A 21057-nucleotide genomic window follows, 5' to 3' on the forward strand; every position below is an offset into this window, starting at 1 on the left:
GAGGTATATTGATGACTTAATAACTAACTTTCTGGATTTCAAAATCGAAATAGCTAATGATAAAATAATAGTTGGTATCTACGATAAAAGGGATGAATTCAACTTTAAAATAACGAAACTTTGTAATTATCATTCTAATCTAAAGTCTTAAAATTTTCAAAAATCTAATTTTCTCACAATTTAATAGGATGAAAAGAGTTTGTTATAACAAACTATCCTATATTGAAGCAATAAATAATCATATTAAAAAAATTAATTAATAATAAATTTCCCAGAAACAACTGCAATATTAATTTTTTAAATAAAAAGGAGATGATTTGGGATTAATCCTTTACCTAAAATAATAATCGACCTTCCGTTTCATATTAACTAATTCAATAGATGGCGCTGATACCCTCCAATTATTTTTACCTTGAATGGTGTTAGCTAAAACAGTTTAGGACATGGGAAACAAAATGAGCTTATGTTAAAAAAAAAAATTGCCTGCTGCTGGTATGTACTTTCCTTTTTGATTTCACAATTGGTTTGAGTATTATTATATGGTTATTTTATATAATTGTATTTTTGCTTATAAGTGGTTGTATTCTTCTAATTTATTAATTTCTTTTCTTTTCTGTAAATATGGTTTATTTCTTAGGCCTGATTTCAGAGGATTTTCGGGTTACGAGGAATCAATACTGTTGGACATTTTAGTCTGTATTCCTCACAGAAAAAAAAAATCCCTTTTTTTAAATCCCTGCCTGAGGGTGAACCTTGAGAAATTCTTCAGGCCAGGTTCGTATTTTATTTGGTTTAATTTTGTTACTTTTCCCCCCTATTAACTTGGTTTTTTATTTATTTATATATATATATATATATATATATATATATATATATATATAATATTTTTTTTGATTGAAGCAGTACACAGATTCGAAGACATTGAAGAGATATGTTATATTTTTAAATTAATTTTAATATACATTTCGTGAAAGCATAATTATTTACAAGCAGAGAAGCGAACAAGGCACGTCAGCCACAGCGCGAAACAAAAGCAGAAGTAAGAAAGGACAAGAAGGAACGAAAGAAATGAATCTTATGGCGAATATCAATCACATCATCATGAAGAAACGAAAAACTAACTCTGACGAGTGGAGACAACGGGCCAACCTAAGTTGGGGATTATGTGGAAAAAACATGGGAAATAAAAGGTTTTTTTTTAATTATTATTTATGACTTAATTTAAATTTTTCTGGTGAATAATATGTTCTTAATTTTGGTACATGAACAATATCAGTAGCCTTGTTTGTTAATGTGTTTGGTTTAGTTATTTCATAATTTACATCTGAAATTTAAGTTACTATTTCATATGGACCTGAAAATACTGGAGATAATTTTCTACGATTTGGATAATTAAATTCTTCATACATTCGAATGTCACCAGGTTTGAATGGAGAATCTATAAATCTTACATCATATCTTATTTTATTTTTATCATGTATATTTTATTGTATTATTTTTAGCTAATTTTTTGGCTTCTTCTACTGGAGGATAGAATTTATTTTCAATTAAGGGAGGAGGATAAGGTAAAGCGCCAAATAACAAATACGCAGAAGGAAATTTTGTAACTGAATGAGGTGTTAAATTATATTCATTGATTACTTGTTCTAAAACTCTAGTCCAAGGAATTTTGGCAGGAGAAGAATTGACCTTACATTTTAATTTAGTTACTATTGACTGGTTAACTCTTTCACATTTCCAATTAGTTTGTGGATGATATGAAGATGTTAACAGATGTTTGACACTATAATTTCTAAAGAAATATTTAAATTTAGATGAGGAAAAACACCGTTTCTCTCAGTTAATAATTTGGAAGGGACTTGAATTTGAAAAACTTATTTTAATATATTAATATAAGTTACAGAATTTTCATTTTTGGAAGGAAAAGCCCAAACATATCTAGTTGCATGATCAATTACTATATGAAGAAATTTTTTTGTGGAACAGTAATAATTAAATCCACCAACAGTATGGACAGAAAGATATTCAAAAGGGCAAAGTGTGGGGGCCACAGCCTGTAAAAGGCCAAATCTTTTTTTCTTTTTATTTAATTGACAAATATCACAATGTTTATCAAAAAGTGAAATATTTTGAGTAATATCTTGAGTAATATGAGATCAATAATATTGAGGAGTAATTAAATTTATCATTTTTTGAATGCCTGGATGCCCACATTGTTCATGAGCCTTTTGCAAAACTTTTTTCCTGAGAGAAAAAGGTACAACTATTTAAAACAAATTTTTCTTTTTAACTACAAGTGCATCATTAATATTTTTATATTCAGTATTATCTAAATTGTCTAAATGTTGATAGTGTTTTATCTCATCTAATTCCAATAAATGCACAAAATGTTGGAGAAATTGAACAGTAGGATGCCTTGATAACATATCAGCTTCAACATTAGCTTTTCCCTTTAAATGTTTAACTTCATAATCAAACATGCTGAGTTTTAAAGACCAACAAAATAATCTTCCCCTTAAATTGTTTACATTTTTAATCCAAACAAGAGTACCAGTAAGAAAGTGGAAGAAGGAACGAAACAAAGGATCACTTCATCTTATATAAAATGGTATTTACGGCCATGCGCCAATTCAATACATGTGTTGACCTTGAGAAGGGCAACGCAAGTATCACTTTCACTCGATACGCAGTATTGATTATTTTTACAAAGGGATTAATTAAACCGAAAGTGGAATTAGATCACAAAATAAGAGAATGAAATTACTTAGTTAAGCGGATCCTTCAGAAACCGTCAACTTAAAGAGGCATTCCTTTATGCAACGAACGTTCATTTCAATTTGTGTATTTATTAATTTCGAAGGGATTCCATATCGTTCACGGAGACATGTATTAGATTTATTTAAAAAAAATTTTTTTTTTTTTTTTTTCCTCCTTTGACAAAGTTTTTTTTTTTACTCAAAATGTTTGTAAATAACGAATGCTGATTGTGTCTGAAAAATTCAGATTGAATTAAGGATGAAGTGGATAACACTGTTTAAATATTGAGAACCTCTGTTCAAAAGAATAACAGTGTGCGTAGTGAGAAACTGCGGCAATAATCAAGTACTTTTAAGCACTTTTTATACACATTAGTTCCAAAAATGAAGTACCTATGTATAAGTATGTATACGTAAAATGCGTATTTTCTTTCTCTTATATAATAATGTATAGTTTTTATTGAAGAAAAAATTTAAAAACTCAATTGTAAATGCTTATTCTTTAAAATGTAACATTTGTTTCTATATTTGCACATCGTCTTCTATAGTAAAATTAGCTTTTTTGGATTTGAAAGAAAGAAAAAAAAAAAAAAAAATACCAACTTTTATAAGATTAATAATAAAGATGTGCGAACTTTTTCAACATATCTTAAAATTAAAAAGTTAAAAATTGATTGGGATAGATACGACATTTCCGAAATTGTCGATAGTGATGTAGACGCTAAGAATGACCAAATATTTTGTAATTGAATTTTAATTAAGCAACAACAAATACGATACAGAATGGCTGTATGGTAAATTTCTTCCTGCCCTGCCTCGTTCCATTAAGTAATTTTATTTGCAGTCCTATAAAGCTAAGAACTAAAGCATTCCTATGGTTCTTATCATGTGACTGATGGAACTACCACGATAATGATGATAGAACAACGCCACATTCTCAATAAGTTTCTAAAATAAGTTTTAATAGAAAATAATAGCAGCGTTCACAAATGATCAGACTATAAAGACATATTCTTATCGTCTTTTATTTCTAAACAGTAGTAAAGGCTTTTTTTGAACGATTAAACTTCCTTAAATTTAATGAAAACGTGTTTTTTAACCTATAAGCAAATATTCTTAGTTTAAAAAATTACAGAAGTAACGTTATATATATTTTACAAGGAATGAAAATGCTGTAATAAACCTTCATTTTCATAAATAATGGAAATAAATTCATGAAATAAATAAATAAATAAAAGTCAACCTTGTAGTTAGAACAAAGGAGAAAATAAATGTGCGGGAGCGTCTCCACAAATCTTTCCCGCACACTACCAGAAAATCCCAAGCGTGCCATTGTCTTAGAATAGTTTCAATAAATTTTTTTTTCACAAAATTACATACCAAAATTGATATATTTAAGTGACCACGTTTATATGTTTCTGAAGGTACAGACCGACATAGAGTGAATCCTTGTTGGATTTGGCTCAAAATTTGATAGATGTTTGTTCTGTAGATATTAAATCGGTGTACCAAATTTTACCTATCTAGCTCATTTCGTTTTGTAGTTATCATGCTAACTTCTATTCGAACAGTCAAGGAGATTTTCTCTAAGCGGATGTTGCTGAAGATTTGATCAAAATCTAGACATTTGGTGTGAAGACCGCATACCACATTTCATCCGTATAGCTTAAAATGTTTTTGTGTTATCTTTATCACTGAAAGACACGACACGTTTTCAAAAAATGTGTTTTTGAACTTAGGATGATCAAGGAGATTTGAAACGTGGAGATTCATTAAAATCTCAAGAATTCGAATTGTTTGATGATTGCAATATTTTCTCTAAATTTTGTATTAGAGCAAAGTAAAAATCCAATAGAAGAATTTTTTAAAAAAAAATTCATCTTGAAGCCATCAGTAGACAATATATCGCATTGCTTCAAAATTTATCAAATGAAGAATCTTATTCAATGTACAGTTTAAAAATTTTTAAGTTTAAATAAAAACAAAAAGCATTTTTTTTGTTCCATTCTTTTTTTTTTTTTTTTTTTTACTACATTTTGACACCTACAAAATAATGTGATTCAACGATTCGAGATGAAGTAATCTTATTTTGAATTTCATTATAATAAAAATCATTGTTATAAAGGATGTGTCCGGAAATAATTTCTCAAAAATTATATCATCTAAAAACATTTTTTTAAATACATTCAAACCAAACAAAATTTTTATCACTGAAAAGCTATTTTTTTAAACCTTTAAAGCGGTGTTAAAATAATTTTTGTGCGATAATACGCCTTGATGTTATGGTGAAAACATGTTAAAATTCTTTTTTTTTAAATTAAACTTTGAATTAAAAATTTGAGAAAGCTGTTCATAGTGGGTCTCTAATGTTCAAAAAATAATTTCCAAAATTTCATGCTATTAACATCAATGGCTCTATGCTGGGCGTTGCCCAGGAAAAGTCTTGATATATATTAAGGAAGATTTCATTGGAGACAAAAAAATTCTATAAGAATTATAGAAAGAAAAAAAATCATTATAAAATGCTAAAATCTTAAACGTGAAAAAAATTGTAAGAAACTTTAAAAAAAAAATTTCTTTAAAAATGTTTTAATACAGGATCTGGCTGTTTCTTATTTTGTTCTTAATCAAAGCAAATTTGACGAGATTAATCCAACAAATAAAAATGTTCAAATGGATGGGGGCATTCAAAAATCACCGCGAAAGATATCACGATGAATGAAAATTTAAGGCTTCAAGTTAAAATTCAATTATACTAGATTTTATGAGATTGACTAATGAAATTACATACCGAAAATAATTGCAATTCAGTGCAGTGTAGTTGAATACTTGAAGTAGATCATTCAAGCGTTTTATTCAAAACGGCATATTAATGAGAATGATGATCAAATATGTTAGTATTTTTAGAGCAGCTTTTCCCTACTTCGATATATCGATTTCGCGAAACAAACAAAAATAAATGCTTTCTTCGTTTGGTATTTTCTTAATTTCCGTTGATCGAACCATATCGCATATTCTTCTTTAACAACACATAACAGTTTCAATATATACTTACCAGGCATAACTTAAATAAATTCTTCAGCATCTAAAACATTAAAAATTTAAGTTAGAACGTTTTTCGCTTCGCAATAAGTTTGGCACAGTACATATTTCCTGCTGCCTTTTCCGGATAACTAATCAAGTATTTTAAGAAATATCAATGCACATTGTTAAAAAAAAAAAGAAAGAAAAAAGGAATTATTAAACATTATCTTAATATGTGCTGGAATGCCTGGAATATTTCATCGAATTCTTCCCTTTTGGTGGTTTTGTTTTTTGATACATCGGGTAAACAAGCCTTTACAACCATGATTTCGAATAATCATATTCAACTTGTGGGGAAACAAAACAAAACGAAAAACTTTCTTCGTTTTCACGAGGAAATTAAGCACTTTTTAAGGATCTTTTCTGAAAATTAACACTTTTTAGGTACATAAAAAGATTTTAAAATTTAAGTAATTTGCATGATATTATGAAAATTTTTTATTAAAATACTGCTGAATTTTACTGTGCAAGAGAAAAGGGCTTATTAGGATCTCATATCCTAAAATTTTTAAATTCATTTGAATAAGTAAACAGATCTTAACTTGAAAATATATAGTTCTGATTCATTATGATAATTGAAACTAACTAGAAATTGAGATATTTAGTGATTGTTAGAAACTTTTTCTGCTATTCCCAATAATGTACATTTCCTTGTTCAATTTTTAATATTTGAATGCAAAATAACACCTACACACACATATATGTATATATATATATATATATGTCTGTGTGTGTAATGATATTTATAAATCTAATTTAAGTCCTAATTAATTTCCAAATTTTTATCTTAATTCAACCCATATTAACTCAATTCTAAAACGTTCTCTTATTTCCTGATCCGATCCCACGTTTGTTATTTAATTAATGCTACACGAGCTCTGTAAAGCTGCTGACATCAGCAAGTTCCCACACTTCGAGTGAAGGAATAAAAATCTGACAAGATACGCAAATTCTTTTAAAAGTTACCTATAATTGCTTAAAAATATGTGTTTTCATCATGTATAAATGTTAAAATTAAAACCTTCTGTTCCATAGCATTATCAAAACAGTAATGTTTCATATTTATTCATTCTTAAGATCTTCTATGTTTTTAAAAATAATTATTTCATGAACTCATAATAAATTTTACATCTTCCAAAATATTAAGTAAACTGACAAATTTTACTAAAAAATTATTAGAATATGCAGAAAAATAATTTACTTTAGAATGTCCTTTGCACATAACAATGGATTAGATACCAGCATTTAAGATTAAGAAGGAAGAGAAATCTTTTTTGTAAAGTAAACCAACTTTTATGATAATAAATTATTTTGACAAAAACTATCTCAAAATTTTTCCTCCTGTCAGTTTTTTTCGAATATCATTTCATTTTTCATTCCAAATGCAGATATATAATTTCATATGACTTTGCACAAATAAAACAATTATCTTTCAAACAATGTTACTTTCTGAATATGTTTGTGAAATACTTATTTTCTGATTTTTAATTTAAGTTACTATTAATTAATATTATAGGAAAGTTTTAAAATTGCCTGTTGTTGAAAACTTTTGCTTGTGCCTTTATACTGTTGTAATTAAATTCTGTGGCAATTTATTACTTTCTTTAAATAAAGTAGAATGAAAATTAAAAAATATAAAATATGTATATGTTAAATTTCATACTGAGAAATTATCTTTGGATATTTTTTTACTAACACTGAAACATATCTTTATACACTTAAAATTATTATGTTCCAAGAGACAAAAATTGATTAAAGAAAAGCTTTAAAAAATGGTAATTTATGGAAAAAAGACAGAAACAATTTCTTTTTTTTAACCCAAATACAAATATGTAATTCAGCGTTTTTACAAAAATAAATTTACCAAAGAATATTGATTAAAAAATTTATAACATTTAAACATAATAACAAAATTAGCACATAAAGTTTACTTTTTACAAAATTTCTCCAACTTTTATAAACCAATATGATATTCTAATATAATGAGCTAAGATAAAAAGAGCCGCTACAGAACTTTAATTTTAAGAAATTTTTTTAAAAATTAACCAGATAAACAAATGCAATAATGCATATTATATAAAATATTCAGGTTTCTTTTATAATAGTCCAATCCTTTTTGTTTACAAAGATTAAAAGGATAATAAGGTATTTGCTGATTTTGCAAAGAAATCAATCATTTTAATTAAATTAAAAAAAATAAGTAAGAAAATGTTGAGTATGGTTTTGAATAAAAAGAGTTGTAATGGAAACTAAAATGAAAGAATTACTCATAATTCTTTTGGGATCTCAGGTAATGTTTTAAAAATTAATCTTTATGAAATTCACATTTCCAATCAAAAGTCAAGAGCTTGAATTTTGGATTACTTGCTTGAATTAACTTTTTCTATGCTATCTTCATCACTTGTAAAAGATTGTACATTTTCTTGAGTTGTATTTTTTTTTTTTTTCATTTAATTTAAATTCATTTCTTACAATCTATTTCGTAATGTCACTGTAGATACTTTTAATTATATGACCTGCATATGAGCATAGCTGCTTTATCAGATGACAGATTTTTTTCCTTTTCTGTTGTATATTTATTATATGTATTATTCAACTTTAGTCATTTCATAACTTTATTATTGATTCTAAACTGTATATTAATTTTTTTTTCAACACAACATAAGCAGAGTTAAAAATTATTCTTAAATGTCATTGCTTCCAATAAGGATAATTTCAATTATTTTTAAATCTCATTTAAATTCAAAAATATTTTATTCTGAATCCTGATAGCAACTTCTTTAATAATTACTACTTTAATGTAATAAAATGTTATAAAATACTACTTTAATGTTTCTCTTGTGATGAACACAAATGATCAATTTCCATTTAAATACAAGAAAACAATATTACATTCTTTAGTAGTCTAAAAATTCTAACTTCTCCATCTCAAAGTCATCACGAATCAGCAACTATGTCAGAAAAACAGTTGATCAGAATGTGATCGTCCAAAGTTAAATGATTCAAAAATTAGTGCAAACCATGGGAAATTTAAGAACCAGTTCAGTCTGATGAGTATCGATTTGACCACTAGGAAGTGAATAATCATCATCTAATGTTTAATTACAGTCTTTGAATACAGTCTTTGGCCAATAACAACGTCAAAAAATCAGCACCATGGCCTTGTATATTTAGAAGATATTAGCAATATATGATAATAAAAATTCTGGTGAAACCTACGATGACACAAATTTTCTTTTATTTTTGGATAAAACCGTTCTGATAAAGAGTACACAATTCTAACTAGACATTTATGACAAGTAAAAGTTATTTGACATTACTTGATATATTTAATAAGGATATAAATACTCCAGCTGTAATGAGATATTTAAATTAATAAATCAGAAATTTAATAAACTTATTCAAGCAAAGCACTGAACTATTGTACAGTTGAAATGCAACCCAACAACAAGGGGAAAATACAGACACATACACAAAAATAGCAATTATCGAAATGGGGCCGTTGTGTATGAGAGGAATTACTCCTTTTCTCTGTATGAATTTCCATATTTAAAATGAAGAAGTGGGGGTCCCAAATAATAGGTACAAATCAAAAAACTGTTCAGATTTACTTTTGAATAATATTTTAGAAAGTAAAGATATTTCAGGAATATTTTCAATAATAAGAATAATATAAATAAATCATGGGAATTATTTTTGAAAAGGATAAAAAAAAATATGACATGGTTTATTTTAATAAACTCATGTATCTATCCCAAAAAAATAAACTACTTCATTTTCTCAAAATGAAATTTTTTTTCATAAATAATTGGACTAACTAAAAAGTTGAATTTTAAACACGAAAATTTTTAGTTACTTAATAAAATTCTTCATTTTTTTCTCCATAAAATCAACATGTGTTTACTGAAGCACATTTTTAGCTTATTAAACTTGAAGGAAAGAAAAAAATATATATCTTTTGTAACTACACAATATAAAGAGGACAAAGCAAAAGACCTTTTTACAAATTTTCACTTAATGATTTAATTTTCAAACCTACTACATCAAAATAACATTTCTAGTCGAGACTTATTTTATATGCAATATTTTTAGTACTTCTCAATTTATATTTCTTATATTTTTAAGTTAATATGTGGTTTAGTTTTCTCTAAATGCCAAACCAATTTAAAATCAATGCTTTCCTTTGTTTAAACCAATAATTACAAAAAAGCAATGCAAACATGATCTATTTCATTCTGCCATCATTTTCTAATAATTTTACAACACCCATAGTGAAATAGCTACATTTAAAAAAATTGTTTATTCTTCAAGGAATAATTACTCTCTAATTAACAAATAAAATACACAATTACAAAATAAATTTGAAATATAAAACTGTAGATATTAAAAATGACTAACAATTTATAATGGTTAACAAAGTTTAAAATAAATGCAAATCTCCTCACAATACAAATTCTTATATACATATTTCTTTCGTCTTTTCTTTTACATTTATTTGGAAATCAAATCTTTCCTTGACTACTTATATGCATGTTACAAAGAATACTTTTTCAAATTAAACTAAACAAAAATCATTTCATATTTTTTAGGAAAGAGTACTTAAATCCTTAATTAAAGAAAAATTAATTAAACTACAAATAATCCTGGTAACAAACTGGTAAATAATACTTCACTTATTATACATATGTTTGTGTATGGAATTTAAACAAATAATTAACAATTTTCTACATGCTTTCAACTGTGTTAAAAGAATTTTAGTAATTTAATTTAAAATTCAAAATTTGAAACAAACAAAAATAATTATAGAAAATTGTATTCCATAAATTATTAATTTTTATATGTTAAATAAAATTAGTTACATGGAATGGTCAGAATTGTTTTCACATTAAAACTTCAAAAGAATCTTAAAAATTTACTTCAAATATAAACTAATTTCTATTTGAAAGAATTAATTTACATTAAATGTTGATACATAATTACAGGGGGGAAAATAAATTTGCTTAACATGTTAGTAATGACCAGCATCATAATTATAAACCAGAAACATTTCATTTCTGTGAACGAAACAAATGCACTCCAATGCTTCTTTTCTGCTTTATGGAAGAAATTATCCTAAACAGTTTTCAACTTAAGTTAAGTATACCACTAGTTGACCTGATTTCAGAGTCATAACATCATCATTTTGAATAATTTCATGATTTGTTTTGTTTCATTTAAGAAAATAAAAATATATATATATATAGTTTTATTCAGAACCAAACAATTTAGACTGACATTCTTAGTGCTTCAAATGAACGAATAAGACAATTGATTAAATCAAATTTGTTTGAAGTTACTTAAATGTCATTTATTAACAATAGACATATAACATTTAATATCAATGTTGCCGGCAAATAATGTAAAAGCAAGCAGAAAATTTTAAAGTGCAAAATTTTTTTACATACATAAAACATAATTAAAAAATACAATTAACAGTAAAGGTACTTTTTTAATTTTGGAATGGTAATAGAATACTTCTCCTTCTCATTGAGCTAAGAACTTACTATTTCTTAGAAAGGAATAAAACTCTTCTACCTATAATGTTTATAGACCATCAGACAATTACAGTCTTGGAAACATCTACATGCTATCTATCAGCTGTCAACAGGAGATAGGATATAGATGGTACCTAGGCTGAAATTGTCTCAAGGCCTATAAATAGTATAGGTAGAAGGAGGAAGGTAGTTAAAAAGTGAATGTAAAAGTGCTATGCTTCAAATTGACTTTCTGATTTTATTAGAGGACATAGGATATAATCAGACAAATCCCTTCCTTCTATCTAACATAATATAACAAAAAATAGCATGAATCTTCTTGCATAATACTGAATAGTGGATTCTTTGTCTTTATTCTCTAAATATTTCTCATATTTTGCTTAGAATAACAGGATTTGCTGATTACATCTTTTTTACAATATAGGATGAAGTTAATCTCACTCCATATTTCTAGGAAATATTATAATGTATATTAAATAAAGTTTTAGTTTTCTTTCAAAAAAATGTCATTAAAAGAAATTATGAGGCTTTTACAGTTAGAAAAGTTGATAATGCGAAATTAACAGATTGTATTTCATGTAAATATGGATCTTATTTATAAATTCTTTTATGATTGAATAGTTTTCACAATAACTTTTTAATGGTTAACCCACATACAGATTTATTTAAATAATTTCAATGTACAATAAATTTTCCTTAAACAATACAATCAAAGAAATTTCTAAGAAATTTAAAACTTTGAATTCAACAGTTTGTTTTTTTTCTAAGTAAGAACTTATACTCAAAATTTTTAATAAATCTGCTCATTTATTTAATCCCCAATATTTAGAAAAATTGTTCATCACTTTATTGACGTAATAAAATATAACCGCTTTTTATAATCAAACTAATGTTGTATTTTTAAATTTTTATGAAGATTATTTCTGTATATAATAGAAACTCAGTTTTTAAATTCAAACATTTAATGAACAATAATTTGATATTTATTTACACTTATCATAAATCTTCTTTTGTTATAATACTTAGCCTTCACTTTAAATATATATTGTATATTTACTTTTAAAAAGGCCATTCAGCTTTACAGCATTTTATTTTATTTTATAACAAAATTTTCTTTCCATGAACCCTAACATTTTTTTTTTAATAATCATGTATAATGGGCACTGAAATAGATAAGCAAAAAAAAAAAAAAAAGCTACTATTATTAAAAAACAGGATGATACTACATGTTACATTAAATTCAACATTTCAAAACAGAATAATCTTAGAGTAAGAGATAAAATGAATCCACGTTTCCAATACAGAGAGATATGAATGTTGCCATTATTCCTCTGTTAAATATCAGATAGTGACTGATTGTTATACACAATGCATAGTAATATCTAAAAAGTGATCTTTAAAGAAATATGTACAATAGGAAATAAGGATTTATTGATGTAGTAAGTTGGCCAAAACTCCAGAATATTGGTTTGGTTAAGGATTAGCGTCCTGTTTCCCATGAATAAAGATTACTTCATGCCAATATTTTAAAAAATTGTCATCAATACACATTTTGAGATACTTCAAAATCAGATACCAAATGACTTTTAGAGTTTCAATAAAGAATATCAGAATTATATCCGGTTCAAAATTTGCTTAAAAATTCAGTTTTAAGAATAGGACATAACTTTTAAACGAATAAAAAATGTATAAAACAAGTATTGAAATACATTTCACGTTTTCTTGAGAAGGGTGCAATTCTCTTAATAATTTTTCAATAACATAAATATATATATTTATCTTATTGCATACTTCACATATTTTAACTTACATGGAGATAATTTGGTATTACTCTTCAGATTTAGACATTTTTGGCTGAAGGCACAGGGGTAAATTAAAATAATAAATAATCATAAAAAAATTTAAAATATGAGTTTAAATATGCAGAAAACAAAGCATAATTTTGCGACCTTCTGAAAAATATCAACTAAATTTTTTGGCTTCTTTTATTAACTGACGAAAGGTGCATTACATTCTGAAAAGTGCATCCATGCAATTTGTAATGTAAACTAGTTTGTATAAAAAAAATAATCCCATAAAAACGTGAATAATCAATTTAAACTTACTTACAATTATTTGAATATTACATGCCAATGACTGAATTGTATTGATTGAGATTTATTCGTCGCTTGCATCGATTTGAAAATACTGGTATTAAATAATTATTGTAAACAGAGACAGAAATATGGATGAGTCGTTCACGTTATTAAAAGATATTCTATCAAATCCTAAATTCCTCAATAACTCCGGAACGAGTCCGCTGAAATGGATCTTCCAAATGGATTATAGCATTTCATAACACTAGACCTTAAAGATAGCAAATGGATGAAAATGATCCTTGATCCGAGCCAATGAAATTCACGCAAAATCGCACGTCAATATGACGTCAGAAAGAAAAAAAATACGAGAAAAACAAACAGAAGACTTGGTTGTGAACATTATTAAGTCGTGATGGGAATGAGTATACTGTATTATTGAACTGATTAAATAATAATGGTATTTTATATGAAATTTATGACATATGAAAAATATGGTACTGAAAAAATTCTGGCCCTGCAAAATAATAGGCTTTAGATTTATCTCCCATGTCAACCAAATCATCAATTAATTTTGGCTTAGCTGAAATTTTTAGTGCATACAACTGAAAATGTGGATAATTTTTGGCTCCATATCGAAAAGTTTATAATAAATTTTTTTGTAAGTTCATTATAAGTTATTTATTTTAAGTTTATATGCTTAAAATGCTAGACTACTTTTAAAATAGATGCTGTCATACTTTGAGAAAATGAGTTTAGTAAAGAATAGCTGCAGTAACGAACCATTAATATATTAAAAAGGATTTCCAAATTATTAAAAATTAATGAAATCGGAAAGAATATTATTTAATTTCAAATTTGAGAACTTACTATGAAAATAGTACTGTAAAAATTTAATACTTTTAAGTATCTTGGCCACAAAAATGAAGTATCTTTGTGTTTTTTGGCATACACTTTTGTCTGTCTTGTAATTATGTACAGTTTTTATTGAAATATATGCACATCTTAGTTTTAAATGTGCATTTTTTAAATATTTAGTTCTTCTGTTAAATAAAACTTCTGTTAAAAAATTAAAAAATATATTTTAATTTGTAAAAAAAAATATTGTGGAAATTGCTTTACTAAAAAATTAAGTCAAATTTTATAAGATTAATAATACAAATAATCTCTGAACTTTTCCAACTTTTCGTAAAATTAAAAAATCACCATGTTAATTGGATTGTGTTGACATCATAATAGAAACATAACATTAATAAAAAAATAATCGTGTTCCTATCAAAAATCAGAAAATAAATTTTTTAAAAGATTAATATTTGATCTTGTTTTTAAAGTGCATCGAGAAACTTTATATATATATATATATATATATATATATATATATATATATATATATTGTGCGTGCATGTGTGTGTAATATTTTAAAATCAAATTTAAACTTAATTAATTTCTTAATTTTTAGTTTAATTTAGCCCATATTAATTTCATTCTAAAATGTTCTCTTATTTCCTAATCCAATTCCACCTTTTTTTATGTAATTAATGCAACAGCAATTCTGTAAAATTGCTGACATCAACAAATGCCCACACTCAGAGTGAAGGGATAAAAAATTGGATAGCTAAGCAAATTCTTATTAAAAGATACCTAGATTCCCCTACCTAAATTGACACTTGTAAAGAAATCCCTATCAAAATGTCACAGTATATAATCACAGGGATAAATATTTCATTAGCTTTTCCTCTTTTCGCTTGTTGCTTCTGCTTGTATATAAATTGTGCCTCCCAGGATGGAATAAAAGCAAAGTTTAAAAATCACAAATGGATTGAAATAATTTTATTATAAAAACAGTAAAAAAAAATCTTTACCAAAAAAAGCCTTTTTCATATTTTTATTGTAATATGATATGAATATTTTTTAAAATATTAGATTCTAATTTTATTCACAATATTAAATTTATCAGTTGCTTCTAAAATCATTTTTTTTAGATCATAAGAGGGTTTATTAGATTGCTAAAGGGTTAAAAATCATTTTGGCCAAAGAAAAATTTATTTTATCACTTGTTAAGTTATCTTTAACAGCTTGTAATACTATATTGTAAACTTCTACCATTCAACACTTAGAGCATGATTTTTGATATCATCCTAAATTTCTAATGATATTCCAACAAATAACTTTTTTGCATTTTTTAAGAAACTTTTTTATAAAATTAAACATTTTTGAAATTTATGCACTTATTATAACAGTATTCACATTGATTGAGATATAAAAAATTATTAATTGAATAAATATTGTTAATTTAATATAATATTATTTCATATAGATTTACAAAATTCATTTAGTAACAAAGAAAATATGGAATTTTATTGCATAGTTTCTATTTGCCAAATTTTTTGAAGAATTTACCTATTCCTTAAATGGAGCACTCAATTTTCACAAATTATAAATATTTTTTTTTCTAAGAAATAAATCAAAAATCAGATTTTATAAGATAAATTTTATTGAAATTTGATACATAAAAGCAGAAATATTTATTCGTTTTAAGAGGTACTTTATAAAAAATACTATTACTTTGCTACATGAAGCGAAATTGTAATTTTAAAAAAATATATCGTGGAATATAATCTTCAAATAAATATATATTAATCATTTATGAGTCTCAAAAATTGTGAACTTTAATCCTAAAACATTAGAAGATGCTAAAAAAAAATCAAGATATTCAGAATACTTATTAAATATTTTCTAAATTAATATAAATTGTGAATATTATTAAATTTAAAAAAAAAAACATTCTGAAGTAGTGTTTTGTCTCTGAAAGTTATGAAAGTGTAATGAAACAAATACTGTTCTGTATTTGTGTGTAATACATTATGTAATTAATGTCTTTATGAAAAAAAAATTTATCTTTTGAGCATATTAAAATAGGAATATAATAAAAATATTAGATATACATAATGAAAAATTAAATTTCATTTTTCAAAAATAAATAACATATTGTATTTTATACTACATTAAAAATTTGACAGTTATTCTCAAAATTAGAAGATATAATAAGACTAAAATACTCAGTTTGAATGCACGAAACCACAAGTAATACATTTATAACTGGCTTGTTAGAATAATAAATAGTTTTCGGCTTAATAAATCAAATATATAATTTTGATTTTTTTACTATTATAAATGAATTTTATTAAAATTAATTAATTAAAAAATAACATCTCATTTCAGGAACCAGGTCAAAGTGAAAACAAAAAATTATTGATTTGATAGGAATAAATTGAAAAACTAATAATAGTGCATTTCTTACTATTTAGAACTATTCACTTTTATTACAGTACTAATGTGAAATTTTTATACTCCAAGACAGATAAACTTGATAGTACTGTAAAAGTAATAAGTGCTAAGTACTATAACTATTTACATTCAGTAAAAAAAGTCTTCATCTGAAATAAAATAAATTGATAAGAATTTTGCACATTTGAAATTCTTGGTAATAAAAGTTCATTTTTAAAGCAATTTGCTTGTTCAGTTACTTAATTTCATGGGGGAAGGGGAGGCAGAAGGCACTATTGGCATATCATCTCTGTATGCTATTATTATAATTTATTTTTTTTAAAAAGGTTTTGATTTATTCTTTCTTTTTGTATTATCTTACCAACATCTTGAATACAACAACTTTAATATATGATTTTTTTTCTGCGTTTGCATTGCAGTTTTTGTATATATATATATCACTTAACATTACAATAAGATATGAAAAATTGATTATAAAACAAATATAAGACACTGGAAAAAAGTAAAATATTTTAATAATATTATGAATGTGACAAAATGTAAAATATTAAAAACCTGTAATATTTCTTTTCTACAATTTTAAATTATTTCTGAAGCCTTAAAATAGGCATAACAAATTTTTTGTAATAACAATTTTTGAAAAATAAATAAAATTAATTTGTTCTTTGACCATTGAATAAAATTAAATATGCTTGTAAATTTCTTTTTTTGTTCAACATGTTTAAAACTCTAGCATCTGACAATCAATTCTTCTAGTAAAAAACCCATGCATTAGTGAATAAACTCAGAAAGTCTTTTACTTAGAAAACTTTTTCATCAAAATTTTCTACTTCATACAAAGCAACTACACAGAAAAAACTAAGAATGCTTATGAAATGATTTATATACACACTGATGAAAATAAAAGGCACAGCACATAATATAGCCAAAAGCATCTGCTACTTAGAAATTCGAATTAAATATTTAGCATAATAGAAACATTCAAGCAATGATACAGATAACAATTTATTTACATCAGGATAAAAAGAAAGTCAGATAGTAAACATATATATTTTACCCTTGACTTCAAACTTGAAAGTTTACAGCCTGAAAATAGATTTTCATGCAAAAACTAGAAATATACATGTTAAATTACAAAAGCTTGAATCAATGTTCAAAGAACAGAAGCTAGAATATGTACATTAAAAGTGAAAAACTCTGAAGCCTTTTTCATCAAAATTTGCTACTTTATACAAAGCAACTACACAGAAAAAACTAATAATGCTTGTGAAATGATTTATATACACACTGATGAAAATAAAAGGCACAGCACATAATATAGCCAAAAGCATCTGCTACTTAGAAATTCGAATGAAGCCGTGTTCGCAATGCAATTTTAGAAACTACAAGTATACACAATAAATTGTGAATAAAAAATATACAATAACCCTTAATATAATATTTAAAAATCAACTTTTCTTTTTGACTTAGAAGGCAAATCATTACAAATTTTTAAAATATGCGTGATCTGAGGCTGTATTAGCTCTTGGTACCTCATATGTCTCAGATTTTGACAAAATTATATTACTTAAAGTATCAGCTTGCTTGTAGTTTGCTTGCAATTTCTTTACAGGTTTTTTCTTTTTCAAAGGGAATGTTCTTTGGGGTGTAATTTTTTTCAAATTGCTACAAGTAGAAGCCACTGGGGGAAGGCGTTTTTGAGAATTTTCTGCAGCTTTAATGGCTTTGCATTTATGTTTTAATATTGACAAATCTTTAATGAATTCTTTACACTGTTCTTCAGAATATTCCTGAATTTCGGGTATAAAGCTCATTATTAAAGATGTCGCATTGGATTTTAAATTTTCTAGTGTTTCATGTCGAGGCTTTTCTTTAATGATTGCTTGCTTTTCTTTAATTTCCTTTTCAGTACTGGGAGAATTAGAAATTCCATTTTGTTGCAGATTAGAAAAAGGCTTTTTTTTAAAGCAAAATGCATGAATATGTTTACACATGTTGTATTTGATAGTATAATTTGGGCATGTGCATGTAATTTTATGCAAACATATATTGCAGATGTTGCAAGCCAGATTGCAATTATGTTCTGAATCAAGATTTTTTATTGTAATTTTGTAGGTTTCTCCCACTTCAGACAATGATGTGACTATCCAAATATTTTCTGACTGAATAAATGTTTGGAAATGTTCTTTCAGTTTATCAGCAATTTTATGTGTTTTTCTAATTACACACATTTTTTTTGTTAGTTTTCCTCTTTGAATAGAAGTCAATCTATTTAATACCTTTAGCCTTAAATTTTTCAATAAGCTGTGTATAGCTTTGTCCAATCGTCCTCCACATTTTCCTTGCAGATCACTATTGTATTTTAAGTCTTTGTGCCATCTTTCCACAGTCATATTGGTATTGATTTTGGCATCAATGCGATAACATGCTGCCCACTGCTCTGTTCGGTTACAGTAATTTTTGATAAAATAATAACCAAAATTATATGTGTCAGCATCTGAAAGGATTTTAGATACAAATATATTTAATAAAGTTTTGAATGTGGCTTCATCAGTTTCATTAATTAGCTCATATAATCTATTTAAAATTTCAGGGATTTTTTCATTTACTACTTTAGTTGCTCCAGATGTTAAACTTTTTTTTAGTGCTCTTTTTATATGCCAGTCACATAAAACATAAAAGTTTGGTTTACTAAAAATAGCACACCAAGTGTTATAGAAGGCTTTATAGTCATCAGACATAAAAGCATTAACTTTTATGTCTCCAACCCGAGCTTTTACTTTTTGAAAAAAATATTTAAAAACTGTTTCATGTTGCCTGTTACTCCATAAAAAAGCAACAGGAAAGCCTTCCCAATTATCATCTTTAATTAACAGGCTGGTCAGTTGAATGTTGTATTTATTTGTGCCATGAGTAGAATCAATGCACAACACTTCATTTCCGTATATTTTAAACAATTCCTCCTGGGCTTCATTCATAAATCCCAAGATAAAATCCTCTTTTTCTAAATCAGGAAATTCAGAGCTGCCTTCCCCTGGTAATTTATACATTAATATTGGATTCGGATCCAATGCCGACATTTCATGTATCCATGCCTCAACAGAGAGAACATCATTTTCATTTCTAATAATGTCTCCATTTATTTGATACTTTTTTGCAATGTTTCTAATATCCTGAGCAGTTGTTACTGCCAAACGCTTAGTTGGTGAAGATGTGCCTGCAATATTATTCAAAATATTTGAAATTTTGACACCTGTAATCAATTGACCAGCTATCTTCTCCTTTTCTTTGTCACACAGCCGAAGATGTTTTACTTCAAAGACGTGGCCTACATGCGTAGGAAAATATTTCACATGCAACTGGCCTGTCTCTTTACAATTTTTAACAGATATGAAAGCTGGGCAATAAGAATTTATTTTACATGATCCTGCCAACTTTATATGGCGAAGACCTTTGCTCTTAGAGCTGAAATATCCACTACGGTGACACGTATACATAGTAGTGTAAGAAGAATATTGCTTTCGGGTTCTTATATAAGATGTTGAAGTCGTTAGTTCAGTTTCTGTCTTCCAGTTTTTGAAATCACTCCAAGAGTTGAAAATCAAGCTTTCATTTGTTTTAAATAAATTAGGGTGATTTCTTTTAATATGCATATATAGTTTACTTTTAATAAAAAAGACATTTTTGCATTCAGCACAGGGAAATTTTTCTTTGAAATTTGCATGGAAAATTTTCTCATGCCTCCTGCAACATTGAATGGAGGAAAAGGATTTTCTGCAGATGGAACAGAGGATTGGAATTCTGGATGTAGCATGGATCCTCTTATGCTTTATAAGTGCAACAAATTCATTAAATATTTCTCCACAATGAGGACATGAATATATTGATGAGGACTGGACTGGCAAGGGATTAGGTTCTTCAGTATGATTGACTTCAATATGTTCAAGTAGTTCATCATTCATTGAACATGAGAATTCACAACTTGAACATTTATATTTACAATGCAAAAATTTGTGAACATTTTTTTCATGTCTTTTGCAATTGCTCTTTGTTGAAAACCTCTTTTTGCAGATTTGACAGAGATATATGGGTGGTAATTGCACTGGCATTTGTTTAGGTATTTCTACTTGGTTTTCTGATGGAGAAACAATTGGTACTGGTCTAGATGCTTCTGCATTGTTTTCTGATGGGGAAACAATTGGCACTGGTGTAGATGTTTCTGTATGGTTTGCTGATGGTGAAAAAATTGGCACTGGTGTAGATGTTTCTGTATGGTTTGCTGATGGTGAAAAAATTGGCACTGGAGTAGATGCTTCAGCA

At 26.3% G+C, this 21057-nt stretch overlaps 2 protein-coding genes across 3 annotated transcripts in view; both read right to left on the minus strand.

The window, feature by feature from the left end:
* Window positions 1–13627, minus strand: part of LOC129975812 (zinc finger protein 84-like) — a 64264-nt gene extending 50637 nt beyond the window's left edge. Inside the window, exon 1 of one of the 2 annotated variants that reach the window (XM_056089036.1) lies at window positions 13484–13627. The gene's annotated coding sequence lies outside the window, so the exon portion shown is untranslated. Of the gene's footprint in view, window positions 1–13479 lie in introns of both variants that reach the window. The other variant, XM_056089040.1, reaches the window with a different exon arrangement.
* A 4175-nt stretch (window positions 13628–17802) lies between these two features.
* Window positions 17803–20234, minus strand: LOC129975328 (uncharacterized). The gene is made up of 3 exons (XM_056088391.1): window positions 19926–20234; window positions 19017–19832; window positions 17803–17823 (listed from the first exon to the last, which is right to left on the minus strand). Exons 1-3 carry the CDS (start codon window positions 20232–20234, stop codon window positions 17803–17805), a joined length of 1146 nt encoding a protein of 381 aa, XP_055944366.1.
* Between the last annotated feature and the right edge of the window lie 823 nt (window positions 20235–21057).

This window comes from Argiope bruennichi, chromosome 7, assembly GCF_947563725.1.
Source record: "Argiope bruennichi chromosome 7, qqArgBrue1.1, whole genome shotgun sequence".
In the NCBI taxonomy this organism is placed as follows: domain Eukaryota; kingdom Metazoa; phylum Arthropoda; class Arachnida; order Araneae; family Araneidae; genus Argiope; species Argiope bruennichi.

Excerpts from the sequence above, each read along its gene's own strand:
- LOC129975328 (XM_056088391.1), bottom strand. The coding sequence starts at position 20,234 with ATGTATACGTGTCACCGTAGTGGATATTTCAGCTCTAAGAGCAAAGGT. Across the intron at positions 19,833-19,925 it reads CACCAACTAAGCGTTTGGCA|GCATGGATACATGAAATGTC; the intron begins GTAACAACTGCT and ends CTCTCTGTTGAG. Across the intron at positions 17,824-19,016 it reads TGAAAAATTTAAGGCTAAAG|GCTGTAAACTTTCAAGTTTG; the intron begins GTATTAAATAGA and ends ATCTATTTTCAG.